The sequence below is a fragment of the Drosophila arizonae genome, chromosome 4 (genome assembly GCF_054131065.1).
Source record: "Drosophila arizonae isolate 15081-1271.41 chromosome 4, UAZ_ARI_1.0, whole genome shotgun sequence".
NCBI classification, from domain to species: Eukaryota; Metazoa; Arthropoda; class Insecta; order Diptera; family Drosophilidae; genus Drosophila; species Drosophila arizonae.
Genome location: NC_142924.1, coordinates 11,021,291 through 11,033,618, shown reverse-complemented (window position 1 = coordinate 11,033,618; position 12,328 = coordinate 11,021,291). Strand labels below are relative to the sequence as shown.

The 12,328-nt window shown below is 37.4% G+C and overlaps 2 protein-coding genes across 2 annotated transcripts in view; both read right to left on the bottom strand.

Moving 5' to 3' along the window:
• Positions 1 to 11: 11 nt before the first annotated feature.
• Positions 12 to 1,544, bottom strand: eIF4E5 (eukaryotic translation initiation factor 4E5). Its single transcript, XM_018008625.2, has 5 exons — positions 1,364 to 1,544; positions 839 to 1,287; positions 697 to 771; positions 449 to 636; positions 12 to 395 (listed from the first exon to the last, which is right to left on the bottom strand). The coding sequence occupies exons 2-5, from the start codon at positions 1,129 to 1,131 to the stop codon at positions 235 to 237; spliced, it is 717 nt and encodes a 238-aa protein (XP_017864114.1). The 5' UTR covers positions 1,132 to 1,287; positions 1,364 to 1,544; the 3' UTR covers positions 12 to 234.
• Positions 1,545 to 1,823: 279 nt separating this feature from the next.
• The window catches only part of LOC108613101 (uncharacterized), a 33,599-nt gene continuing 23,094 nt past the window's right edge, over positions 1,824 to 12,328 (bottom strand). Inside the window, exons 2-4 of the mRNA XM_018006330.2 lie at positions 9,916 to 10,080; positions 3,046 to 3,458; positions 1,824 to 2,981 (exon numbers count right to left, since the gene is read on the bottom strand). Coding sequence (XP_017861819.1) covers positions 2,102 to 2,981; positions 3,046 to 3,458; positions 9,916 to 10,080 — 1,458 coding nt within the window. The 3' untranslated portion in view covers positions 1,824 to 2,101. The remainder of the gene's footprint in view (positions 2,982 to 3,045; positions 3,459 to 9,915; positions 10,081 to 12,328) is intronic.

The window sequence follows — 12,328 nt, the reverse complement described above, 5'->3', positions numbered from 1 at the left end:
AAAGTCGTAAGTTTCCTTTTAATAATCTGCAGCGAACAATCATTTTTATTATCAATTGTAAATAAGATACGGTAATTTTTTTTTTTTTTTTTAATAGGCTAGCTGAATTTCTTGCTGGAATTTCAAAATACAATTTGGGTCAAAAATATATCCAATTAGGTTCTTATACTAATGAGCACTTATACTACGCTAGTCTTATATGCTGAACATACGTAATTATAGAATTAATAATCGTTATAGACTATATACAGATCTGACCCCAGAATTTATTTTTGACATCGCATCCGAGTGCAGCTGGTATTGCAAGTTGTGCGATTGTAGGTGTAATAAGGTTTTCAACTTAAAACCAATCTCTAGAACGGCCAGCTCGTTGGTTCCATTGGCCGTCCAAACAGCTGCAAAAATATGAATTTTAACTGAATTTACTGTAGACATACATTTTACTTACATATCTTATTGCTTTTCGCACGTATGTTAACTACAGCACCACAAATTTCACTAGCATATTCAAAAGACTCGCCCACCATCATTAACAGTATATCCAACCAGATGCGATCCAGGGCATACTTCGAACTCTTGCCGACAGTGAAGAGCCAGCGTCCGCCCTTTATGTTAGCTTCATCCTCCCACATTGGTCTGCAGATCAGAGATAGTGCTAAGATTTTAGAATATGACAAAGAACTACGCTTAACTTACTGAATGCCATGTTTAAACATATAATAATCGCTGCCAATCTTAAGCTCTGATGGTGTTTTGATAGTATAGTATAATCTGAAAGATTTACAGCTCTTACAATCTATATAGAGTTAGTAAAATTTTCAGATGGAGAGTGACGTACCCCCAAAATGTTTCAATGCTATCTATTTGTGTGATTTCATTGAGCATGTCCTTCCAGTGTTTGGTGCGATCGTTCTCTAGGTACCATAGTGTCCAGACATGCTCTAGTGGATGTTTGTATTCGATTTTATACGTCTGTTCACTCTGCTCCCCGGGCATATTTTCCAGCTCATGGTCTCTTTCCTTTAGCAGCTCCTGTTTCTCGTTAAGGATTGATTGTTCCAAGCGACTCTGCAGAAATTTATTTGGCTCAAAGACCGATGGTTCAAACGGTTGCATTTGGGCGCTGGCCATCCTAATTGATATTGTTTTTAGATAACACCCCTCTACTCCGTTGAAAGAGTAGCAAATAATCAACGATATGTATATTAGCGATGAGTGCGATTGCCGGAATATTGCGGAAATACCGAAAAGTTTTGAGCGAAACGTAACGTGCCGAAACGAGGAATTCTAACGATTAGAAAGAATGCAGATTGAAACCAAATAGTTGACAACAAATGCCAAGCAAATGCTACAGTTACTCAACCTGAGATCAAAGCCTGCTGCTTTATTGTCCAGTGTTCACTTGCATATAATTAATAATTTAAAAATTTTAATTATAACAAAATTCAATTTCAAAAGCTTGTCAAATGTAAAAACCTATTATAAAATCTCCTTGTGCTTTACTTTCTCCTACTACTAGTCATTGTCATTGACTCTGTCTAGTGTTGAGCAGCGAGAAATTAGTGTCAGACAAGCTGACTATGAAGAAATTTAAGAGCGAGCGAGATGACACTATTGCTAGCTACAGCAGAGTGTGGCTGCACTTTGTAAGCTGGAGCTATTAGCAGAGTAGGTAGTTAAAAGGAAAACGAGATACTCTGTTATTCATTCATGTTATTCATTAGATTGGCTTAAGATAGTAACAGAATTTCGCCGCGCTGTTGCGCAGAGTCATTTACATTCTCTCCGAGAGGCCTTTTGCTTTTCTCATTCATTTCAAATACTTTTGTAGCTTTAGTTTTATGTTTATTTTTAGCTGCAAGTTATATAAATACTGCAAAACTTAAGTTAAAACTTTACAAGAAATTAAATTTAAAAATGCGAAGTTTGTAATGATAAGAAACTGAAACTAAATACATTTTTAAAACATTAAAATTACTAGAATAAAGTACACAAATTTTAAACATTAAGGAGCGGCTACAAACTAAACGAGAGGCACTAGCGAAAGGGAAAAACAATAACTAAAACTTAATTTTATGTGGGGGTACGAAATGCGTGTAGCCTAGACCCAGAGCACAGCGGCTGCATCCTCGTTGGAGAGCGTTGAGAAGCGCTGATATCGATTCGCATTACGATAGGTCTTCGCGGGCGATTGACAGTTCAAGGTGCTGCTGCTGCTGCTGCTGGGCGAATGTTGGGGCTGCAGTGGCACGCCCACCCCGTTCAGCGCCGATTTGAGCGTCGAGTTGCGACTCTCTGTGGAGAGCGAGAGACGGCAGCTGTTGCCACCTATCAAGGTGGAGCTGAGTGGCAGACCCACATCATGGAACGAGCTAATCGAGCTGAAGCCACTCTCATCCTCTGTGCTGGATCCATTGTGCTGATTGCTCGTGACAGTCGTTGGGCTCTGCTTGCTGGTGGTGCTGGCTGTGTGGTTCTCTTCATCGGTTTCTATTTTCGACGAGGACGAGGCCGTCGAGGAGATGGTGGAATGCACAGAGCTGTCGGTAGAGCTGCGCAGCGATAGTCGAGAATCTCGCATCGTATTGGCGCGCAAGAAGAGCAGCTCAGGGCTAACAGCAGAGGAAGTGGTGCTGCTGGTGGGGCTGTTGTTGTTATTGGTGGCGGTGGTGGTATTGTTTGTCGTGGTGGTGGTATTGTTGTTGTTGTTGTCAGCCGGTGCATCCAGGCTAGTCGAGTTATGCAACGGCGCCGCCATCAGCGTCAAGGCAGCGTTGCTCTTCTGGCTCTGGTTTCTGAGTCTCTGGCCCGCAGCCGCGCCGTGTGGCAGCATCGTGAGATCCGGCTGCTGCTGCGATGTGTGCAACAGATTGCGTATGGTGCGCGCCAGACGAAATGCCTCCTGGTTGAGCTTCTCCTCGGCCGCCTCGGGCGAAGACAAACGCGACTTGCAGCCGCCCAGCTTCTTGGGTGAGCGACGCCTGTTGGAGGAGACCATTCGATTAATGAATATTCAGCTCACTCAAGTCACATTCGCTCTCTTACCAGGTAAAGTCCTTGAAGGCATTGTAGCTGCCGGCGGGCGCAATGCTCTCGTAGCCGTGCTCCTCGTTCATCGTCAGCATCGATTTGTTTAGCATCAAATTTGTGCTGCTGCGCGCGCGCATATACGAGGCAGAGTGCGTGGCTGAGGCAGCGGTGCCGTTGCAGTTGCTGCCGCCAGTTGCATCCACATGGCAGCCATTCGGATCGCTCTGCACGCCCTGCACATGATGCAGACTCTTTGAGCGCGAGATTTGCTCCCCCAAGCCGCCCAAACTGTGTCGATTCGCCAGCTGTTGGCGTTGCTGTTGTTGTTGTTGCTGCTGCTGTTGTTGTTGCTGCTGCTGCTGATAGCGCTCAAAGAAGCGAGCAACCTCCTCCATGACAGCACGATACATTTCACAATTGGTTTCGGTCTAAAAAGGAGCAGAGCAGATTATTTCATCAAGTACTTATATAGAACATATGTTTCACTTATATATATGACAGTTATCAGGAATTATAGCAGATAGCTAACTGACCTAAATGGGTTTTCATTGTCGAAGATCGAACTTAAGTCGGTTGGATTACAGAGAAATTGCTTATAAATCTTAAAAGCGTAGGTGAAGCAGATTTCTATAGACAGAGACAACAGAGAGAATCCATATAAGTTCAAAAACAAACATTCAATCAGATTGCAGTTAGTTATAGCCGTTTTCTAATTTAATCAAGCACTTATACTAAGCTCCACAATTTCGAAAAGAAAAGTAGTAAAGAATGATATCAATTTCAATATCAAACATCATTTGAGCGATTTACATATTATTAAGGTAGAAAAATATGTAAATCATTTCAAATTATGTGCGCTCTCATAAATTATGCCTTTCATTTCTACAAATCTAATTCAAATCAACAGACGAGCCAATTCCGAACTCGAAATCTGTCAACTCTGAAGACCTTTTAAAATGTTATTGATAATAATCAAATATTTAATGTGGACTGATGTGAAGAATGGAATCGAGTGGCTTTTCAATGACAATCAATAGAAGATTTAGAGATGTATAAAGCTAAATATATATAATTTATTTACAGTAAAGAATATAGATCCACTTTCAATTTCCAAATTTCAAAAAAATCACCGCTTCCATTACGTAACTCCCAGACACTTAAAATTCTATTATTGTTAATCTAACTCTGACTCTTTATACCCATTATTGGCATGCCTCACTTACTCAAACTTCTGAGAATTGCATAGAACAGCAGTATTTATCATAAATTTAAGTAAATGCAACTAGTTATTAAGTCAATTTGGCTACGGTTATACCTATAATTCGCAGCATGAATAATCGCTAGATTATGCAATGATACAATCGAGCTCTAAACGTTTTGGCCATTGTCTTTGCCATTGTACATGTAAACGACGCCCTGTCTGGTATTCTTAGGTCATACAGCTCGGCTGTTCCATTCCAGTCGTCTCTTTGTCTCTCTTCTATACATTTAATTTTACGCTTCGTCTGCTCCTATTTGAAATTCATTTGCAGCAATTTGTTATGTTAATTATCTTAAGTAACTTGGCATGCAAATTTGAATAGACATGTTTTTTTCTTTTTTGGTAACTTTTCTTCTTCCACTTTGCCTTTGTTTCTAGAGTTCGAAATTCTGTTAATGATAATTTAAAGCGCGCTCTCTGAATTCAAATTTCGTTTCATTTGTTTGTTTTGCTTTTCTTTCTAACTGTATCCACCAATGCACCCATAACTCTTCAGATTGGAGTTTTTCACTTTTTCATTCACCTCTGTGGCCGGACAAGGTCGTTGCCACAGTAAACTCTCTATTTAATGAATTTATGATCATCGATATTTATCTATAAGCAATTTATAGATTATGTTAATTTTCCATCTATCGGAGATCGTTGCATTTGTCGAGCAATCCCCTTCCACCTCTTGCATTCCGCCCGTTTCACAACTTTCACTCGTACAAAAATCGGACTTCAATTTCAGTTCAACTTTGTTTCTGTGTTTCTGTTTCTGTTTCTGTTTTTCTCTCCTGCTTTGGGGTCTTTAGGCCAGTTGGTTGGCCAAGAAATTTGCCTAGCCTAATTAAGAGGCAGGCACACAGCTGCCAAATTGGCAACACTCAAAGTGTCAAAGATGCCACCTGATCAGAAAAGGCAGCAGCTGCGGCTGGGCCACACCCACTTGCTGCATGCCACATGGCCAAAAAGAGTTTCACACGACGCCCAAATGAGGCAAAAGCTCAACAACAAAAAAGAAGCCAAAACTAAAAACAAATGTTGGCAATGCAATTTGGCAGCAAGCGATTTTAGCCAATGTTTTGTTTTTGGCTTTTTTGCTTTTGGCCAGCCTGCTGATTACGTAAACTACAAAATGTTTGTTGCTGCTGTTGCTGCTGCTATTGCGGTTGTTGATAATACTGCTGTTGTTGTTGTTGTCAGTTTGGCAGTAGCAGCAGCAATTGCCGTTTAGCGTTTTCCTGCTGCGTGTTTATTGGTTTGAAGATGGGAATTACAAGTGCCAAAAGCCCACACATACACACTGAAGCACATCTAATAGGCACACACACATACTCACACCTAGCTTTGTGCAAGATTTATGCAATTGCGCAAAACAACAGGTTTAAGTGCGCCATTTAGGATTCCAAATGTTTTTTAAGTAGATTAATTATGTTGTACTTATAGCATATAAGCATATGAATATATATAGTATACATATATTATATACATACATAAGTTACTAATATATAGAGAAAGTTGTAAATTGAATTGATTCTTCTATGATGTTCTCATACTCAAATTTAATACAGTTACATTTTTATACTCGCTCACATAGTCGAAAGAGTATATTGATTCTCTGCAAATCAACCTGAATTGCCGACTATGCATATCGATATAGATCTTTATTTATAATATAGCCACCTGTACATACAAATATACATACATATGTATATGCTCTCCTTTATCTTGATCAAGTTTATATGACGTGGAAGAGCATCAAATGTAGAGCTGACTTTGTATCATGCTCATTATCAATTCTGTTCCACTGCTCTTTGCCGTTCCGTTTCTACGTACCTGACACAGCTCTCAGCTCAGCTCAGAGCTTGTTGAAGTGAGAGAAGTGCAGTACTTGAGTAATATTTGAGTGGCGCCTGGAAGCCGAGTGTGTGTGTGTGTGTGTGTGTGACTCTTTGTAGATAAAAGCACGATCACAATTCAACAGTTCACAGTCAGGGACAAGAGGGCATTAGAATTGGGTCGTGCTGTAAATTCCAATGCCATGAAGCGCTCATAGCAAAGGTAAACAATATAGAATCTCACATGTTTACTAAACAAACATATATAAAATAAATCACTTTTTTCTCATATATATACCCAATAGGGTATTGATAAATTATTAAACCTAATATTTTGCACAGTTCAACATCTGACATTTTATTATTATTTATGTAATACAGTCGAGTCCCGCTAATTCGAAATGGCAAGCGAACAAGTTTTTTTTTTTTCGATTTAAACAATTATGGAGAATTATTGAGAACGATTTTTTTTCAAGGGGATACATATTTTTCTATTTATCTCGTTTTTTTACAGTTTCGAGACTCGACTGTATTTTATTATAAGTATTTTTCTGTATTTTATATGACAAATTAAAAATATTTTATTATTCTAATTTATGCATCCTTATATGAAATTATTTTATTTATATATTTTATAATTATTTTATTTATGTATATTTTATAATTATTTTATTTTTATATATTTTATAATTATTTTATTTTTAAATATTTTATAATTATTTTATTTTTATATATTTTATAATTATTTTATTTATATATTTTATATGTTGTCCTTTTCACATTTAATGTAACACGTAGTGACATCATCGATCAACCTGCCCTTGCAATAAAATGTCATAGATTCTGAATTCTCACTAAGCCCAACAAGTCTTGAAATGCAAAAGAATTTTTCATTTGAGTGCACCATTTTCCATTCATAGAGTTGCCTATGATAGACACCAGCAAAAGAAAAGAATTTGCAGCATGTGGCAGCTATTTAGCAGCAGCAATAACTCAGCTAGTTCTCCATAACCAGTCAAGGCAGAGTCTGCTTCAAGATTGTGAAAGTGTTGGTGTTGTTGCTGCTGTTAGATAGTGCTTATGGCTTGTTTAAAGCACATTTGACAGGCTTAACGAATTGAGCTCGGTACACATTGTGGTTCTTCTCTACTCTGTCTTTTTTGGTCACTTCCTGCCCACAATTTGGTTCATTAAAAACCCATCTGGAGCTGAGCCAGCATCCGCTCACACACAAATACACAAACACGCGCAGGCAGAGTGAGTGAGAGTGAGGGAAAACTGTGCGCATAAATTAAAGTTCCTGCCTTCAATCAATCGATGCCATCAATCACAGCGGCTCAGGGATTGAGACTCGATGTCTGTGCGCCTCTTACAGCGCGAGCAGCGGCCCACGCTTCATTTCCCTGATTTGTTTGCTGTTTAATAAAGTTGTAGCCGACGTTGTTGTTGTAATTTTTTGCCGGTTGCTGCTGCTGCTGACCGCCTTTGGGTGCAACATAACCCAGTTTTGCCTCGTTTTATTTTATTTCATTTTTTTTTTTTTTTTTTTTTTTTTGCGTCTTGTCTTAAGTTTTCCGGCGGCATTCCAAGCGCCTTCGAGTGCACCGAGAGAGAAGTGTGGAAAATATTTATCACTGATTAGATTGCAATTTGCTGCTGCTGCTGCTGCTGACGGCTTTCCACCAGGCGCATTTCAAAGCGCGTTAAATCAAAATGAAAGCGTAAATATTGTTGTAAGTTGATGAATTAAAAAGAATCTGAAATCAGTTTGTTGACTGCAAGTGTTGCGATGTGTGTAAACAGCGCGCGCCATCTGCCATAGATGTGGAAAGCTGAAGGTCAGCATGGTACAAATATGGCTTGGAAATTCAATTGAAGCAACAACAGGAGAAGAAGAAGAAGACAATGATGAAGAAGAAGCAGCAAGCGCAGCAGCAATAACTGACTATTGAGCACAAGCTACGCTTAACTATTAACCAGGTTAGCTTGAAATGCGACCCACATACTTTGGAGTTCTTGTCTTCTAAATACGAAGCGGTTCAATTAGTTACGCACAGGTTGGGTGGGCAAAAAAAAGAGCAAGACTTAATATTGGATGCATGAATGATTGCTTTGGATTTTGAGCGATATACATATATAATTTGGTATATTGTTTGTCTGTGTATATGAAACAACTGGGCAAAAATATTATATATGATCTTTAATTAATCATAAAATGACCTTATTTGTCTTGTTTTAAGAATTTGAAGAAGTAGGGATAATATCTTATACAAATTTATAATATTATAATAAATAAATAATAGTAAATAATAATAATAAACAAAAATAATAATCCATTATCTATGTTATAAAAGAATAGCAGGATTTATTATTTATTAGTATTTTAAAATACTAATAAATAATAAATCCTACTCTACTTGTATATCAAAGATTATTGATATTATATTTATATGCTTTGGCAAGAGACTTTATTGAATTATCAATAAGTTCAATTAGAGCGACATTTGAGTGAATTATGAATTTTCTAAATAGAAACCAGAGGCGATTGGTCATATTATACTTTTGCTCCCAGAGAGAACCAGACAAAAGTTTCGAATCTATGAATAATAAATCGATTACATTTTACTTCACTCTCTTAAGAGTTTCTCCGTTTCAGCCTAGTCAAGGTTATTCAATTAGAGCTTCCATTACTTGTTATGTAATCTAGTCTACTTCCCAAAGGCATTCTCTTTTACAGATTCTTCACATATCTCATAAATCGAACTAGACTCTTTCAGTTTTCCCATTATCAGCTCCGCTTTAGGCATAATTTTACCAGCAGCAGCTGCACTCTTCGCGTCTTTTACAACTATTTTTCCTCAATAATTTTAAGTTGAAATCTTTGTTAAAAAATCTCGAACATTTTTATCTGATTGGCAGCACAGTAGGCTGGCATTTAAATGCTATACTTGTCCATCAGCAGTCAATAAAAGATAAAGTCGCCATCTCTCTCTCTCTCTCTTTCTCTCTAGAATCTTTTGTTTGAGGAAATTTAAAATTAATGCTGCAAGTTTTCAGCCATTGAGGAAATGGCCAAAAGACAATGAGACGCCAAACAGAATGGAAATAAAGAGACGAGAACCAAAGAACTGAGCTGAGTAGAGTGGAGAATATAGAATCGAGTGGTGCTGGCGACCACCACGCTGGCCGGTCTATAATTAAGCGTTAAAAAGAATGTGCCGCCTAATTGTGGATGTGGCTGGACGCGGCCCTAGCACGCAGCCGAAGCCGGACAGCAAAAGCATAATAAAAAAAAATAACAGAAATAAAGGAAATGCGACGATGAGATACAAAGAAAAACGAACAAAGGCCACTTAGTATGAGTAGATGGGAAACAGAGAGTGAGAGAGGGAAGGCGAGAGGCAGGCGGAGTTGTGTTTATTAAGTGTGGCCGCAGACACAGACTCTATTTCTCTCTCCCTCTCTTTATCTATAATTATAAGCGTGAGAATATATTGTTAGCAATAAGAGAGAGCGAGAGAGAGGGAGGGAGGGAGGTAGGCGCACACATGTCTTAAAAGTCAAGGGAAACAGGTTGAAGTCCAAGCTATGTAGAGCAGCAGCATGGGAGGAGTAAGGAGCGCGGCAGGGGGCAGAGCCAAGGCGGCGGGGGAGTAGGGCTATGAACACCCGCTTGCATAGCTAACAACAAGCCAAAGTGAGCGCTGAAGTCACGTTTTCTGTGTCGCCGAGTCTAGACTCTTGTAGAGCGCTTCGATTCTAATGTGAAGTTTGTGTCTTAAGTCTTTTGTTATAGTCACTCACCTGCTTCAATTGCCATTGCAATGTGTCCACCTGATTTTGCAATATGACAGCCTCGACATTTAACGCTGGCTCAGCTGCTGCCGTCACTGTTGCTGCTGCTTGCTGTGGCAAGTTGTTGCTGTTGCTGCTGCTGTTGTTGTTGGGTGCGGCAACATGACTGGCATCCTGCAAATGTTGTAAACAGAAAAAAAAATGAATAAATGAAATGAGTGCAAAAAAGGCAACTGAAATACGCGTTAAATTAGTTAAAGCTTTTGCCATCTCAAAAATGTTGTCGCGCCGTTTGGCAATTTGAGCGACGCGACGCGACGCGACGACGCAGGCGGCGTCTGGGTGGGCTGGCAAGCATGCCACATGTGGCAGCCAGTTTCGCATTCGCCAGACCAAAAGCGGAAAATGTGCAATAAAATAGCAGCAGCAACAACAACAATAACAACAACAACTGTTTGTACAATTAATTAGAGAAATTGTTTCACAATGTTTTTTCCACAATTTTCCATTTTTTTTTATATGTTTACTTTTCTGCATTATACATTTATATATTTATTTTCACACCAAATTATAAAAAACAAAAAGCGAAAAATTGTACGCTATAAATTTCTGGTATACTTAACATTTTTTACATTTAGTCAAGCGAGGCTTTTTATTAGATTTGTGGTTGTTGCTGTTGCTGTTGTTGTTATCTGTCTGCCAGAACTCGTTTGTCAGTTATGCACCATGTTTTTCAGTTTTTCATATAACCACATTTTTCTATATATATACTATATGTATATAGTTTTTGGCTTTATTTTTTATGCGCCTGGTTTACTTTTTCTTTCTTTTTTTTTTTTATAACGTCATTTTTTCAAAGACTTTGACCCATAATACAAACAGAAAATTAGAAAATACAAAAACTGAGTGATTCAAGCCAGGACTAGTTCAGCAGAGCTGAAAAACAATAATGGAAATGTTGCTGAAAATATAGATAATAACTTATACATATATTAACAAAGTCTATCTGTATATTACATCCATTTTCCCATATTTATTTAATCTATAACATTCATACAGCTCATATGGAAAGTTAACTTTAATTTATGAATTGAATTCTCATTGTTTAATTTTCGTTTTGTTTAAACTACAAATTGAGGTTTGCTTATGCAATCTGCATTGATTGCTGCAAATTTTACAATGCTGCGGTTAGCATTTGTGGTCTATACGCCACGCCCAGTGCTCACTCACTCTCTCTCTCTCTCTCGCTCTCTGCAAACAAACCACAAGTTGAACGCTTATTAATTAAGATTTTAATATGAATTATCTGCTTGTGGCTTTTGCTATGGTCAACATTTGCATAAACTTATTAAACGATATATATAATATGAAATATATATAAAACTTTTATTTATGGCCAGGCAGGCGGCACATGAAAGACAGAGGCAGAAAGAGCGATAGAGAGAGAGAGAGAGAGAGAGAGAGAATGAAAAAGATACTTTAAAGACGGTTATCAACTCTTTAATGTGTTACATTTAAGAAACAAATACTTATTTATTCGTTAACAAATTATTTACTAATTCACATATGAAATATACTAAACTTTAAAGTTTTTTTAATTTATTATTTGTAAAGCATTTTCTTAATATTTAAATGTAAGAAACTTTAAGATATATTAAAACTTTATATATATTTAGCTAAAATTCTAATGAATATCATCAATGACATCTAGGCATTACTCGCTGCATAAAAAAGAGAGAGGTTCCAAAAACTGCATGACAAAGTCTCTTTAAGTCAACTCTATGTAAAGTTTATATAAAACGTTTATCATACAAACTTGGAAGTTTAATAAGAGTTTTGCAAATATTGCTCAACTCCAAAAATGTGAGCAAAAAACTGGTTAGACTACTTAAAGCCAAAGCATAATTTTGTATATACAATTTTGAAAGCTTTTTAAAGCATTTATGTATATTTAATTCCTTCAACCCTTCAACTGTGTCCTTATGCATATTTAATTTATATAATGCAATATTCTGCCTTATTATTATTTTTATATATATATATATAATTTTTTTATAGTTCTGCTTATGCTATAGCTATTTTTTAGCCATTTTTCATTTAAAAAATTGCATGCAACACAGTTGCATTATTATTATGCTAATCGAGCAGCTATTAAAGAGTTGATGTTCATTATATAAATTCAATTTAGTTGCGGCTCGTGTGACGCCTTTAAGAGTTCATTTCCCAAAGTTAATTCAATTTTTTTTATACACATTTAAATTAAGAGATTAAATTGCTGCTGTAGCTGTGAACTAATCTGCATGTAGTTGAGTTACTTCCCCGGATTCTAGCTACCTCATCTCATTACTCTTTTCCTCTCTCTCTCTCTCTCTCTCTCTCTGACTGTCCTTCCATCTAGCTCGCATCAAAATCTAATTAAAAT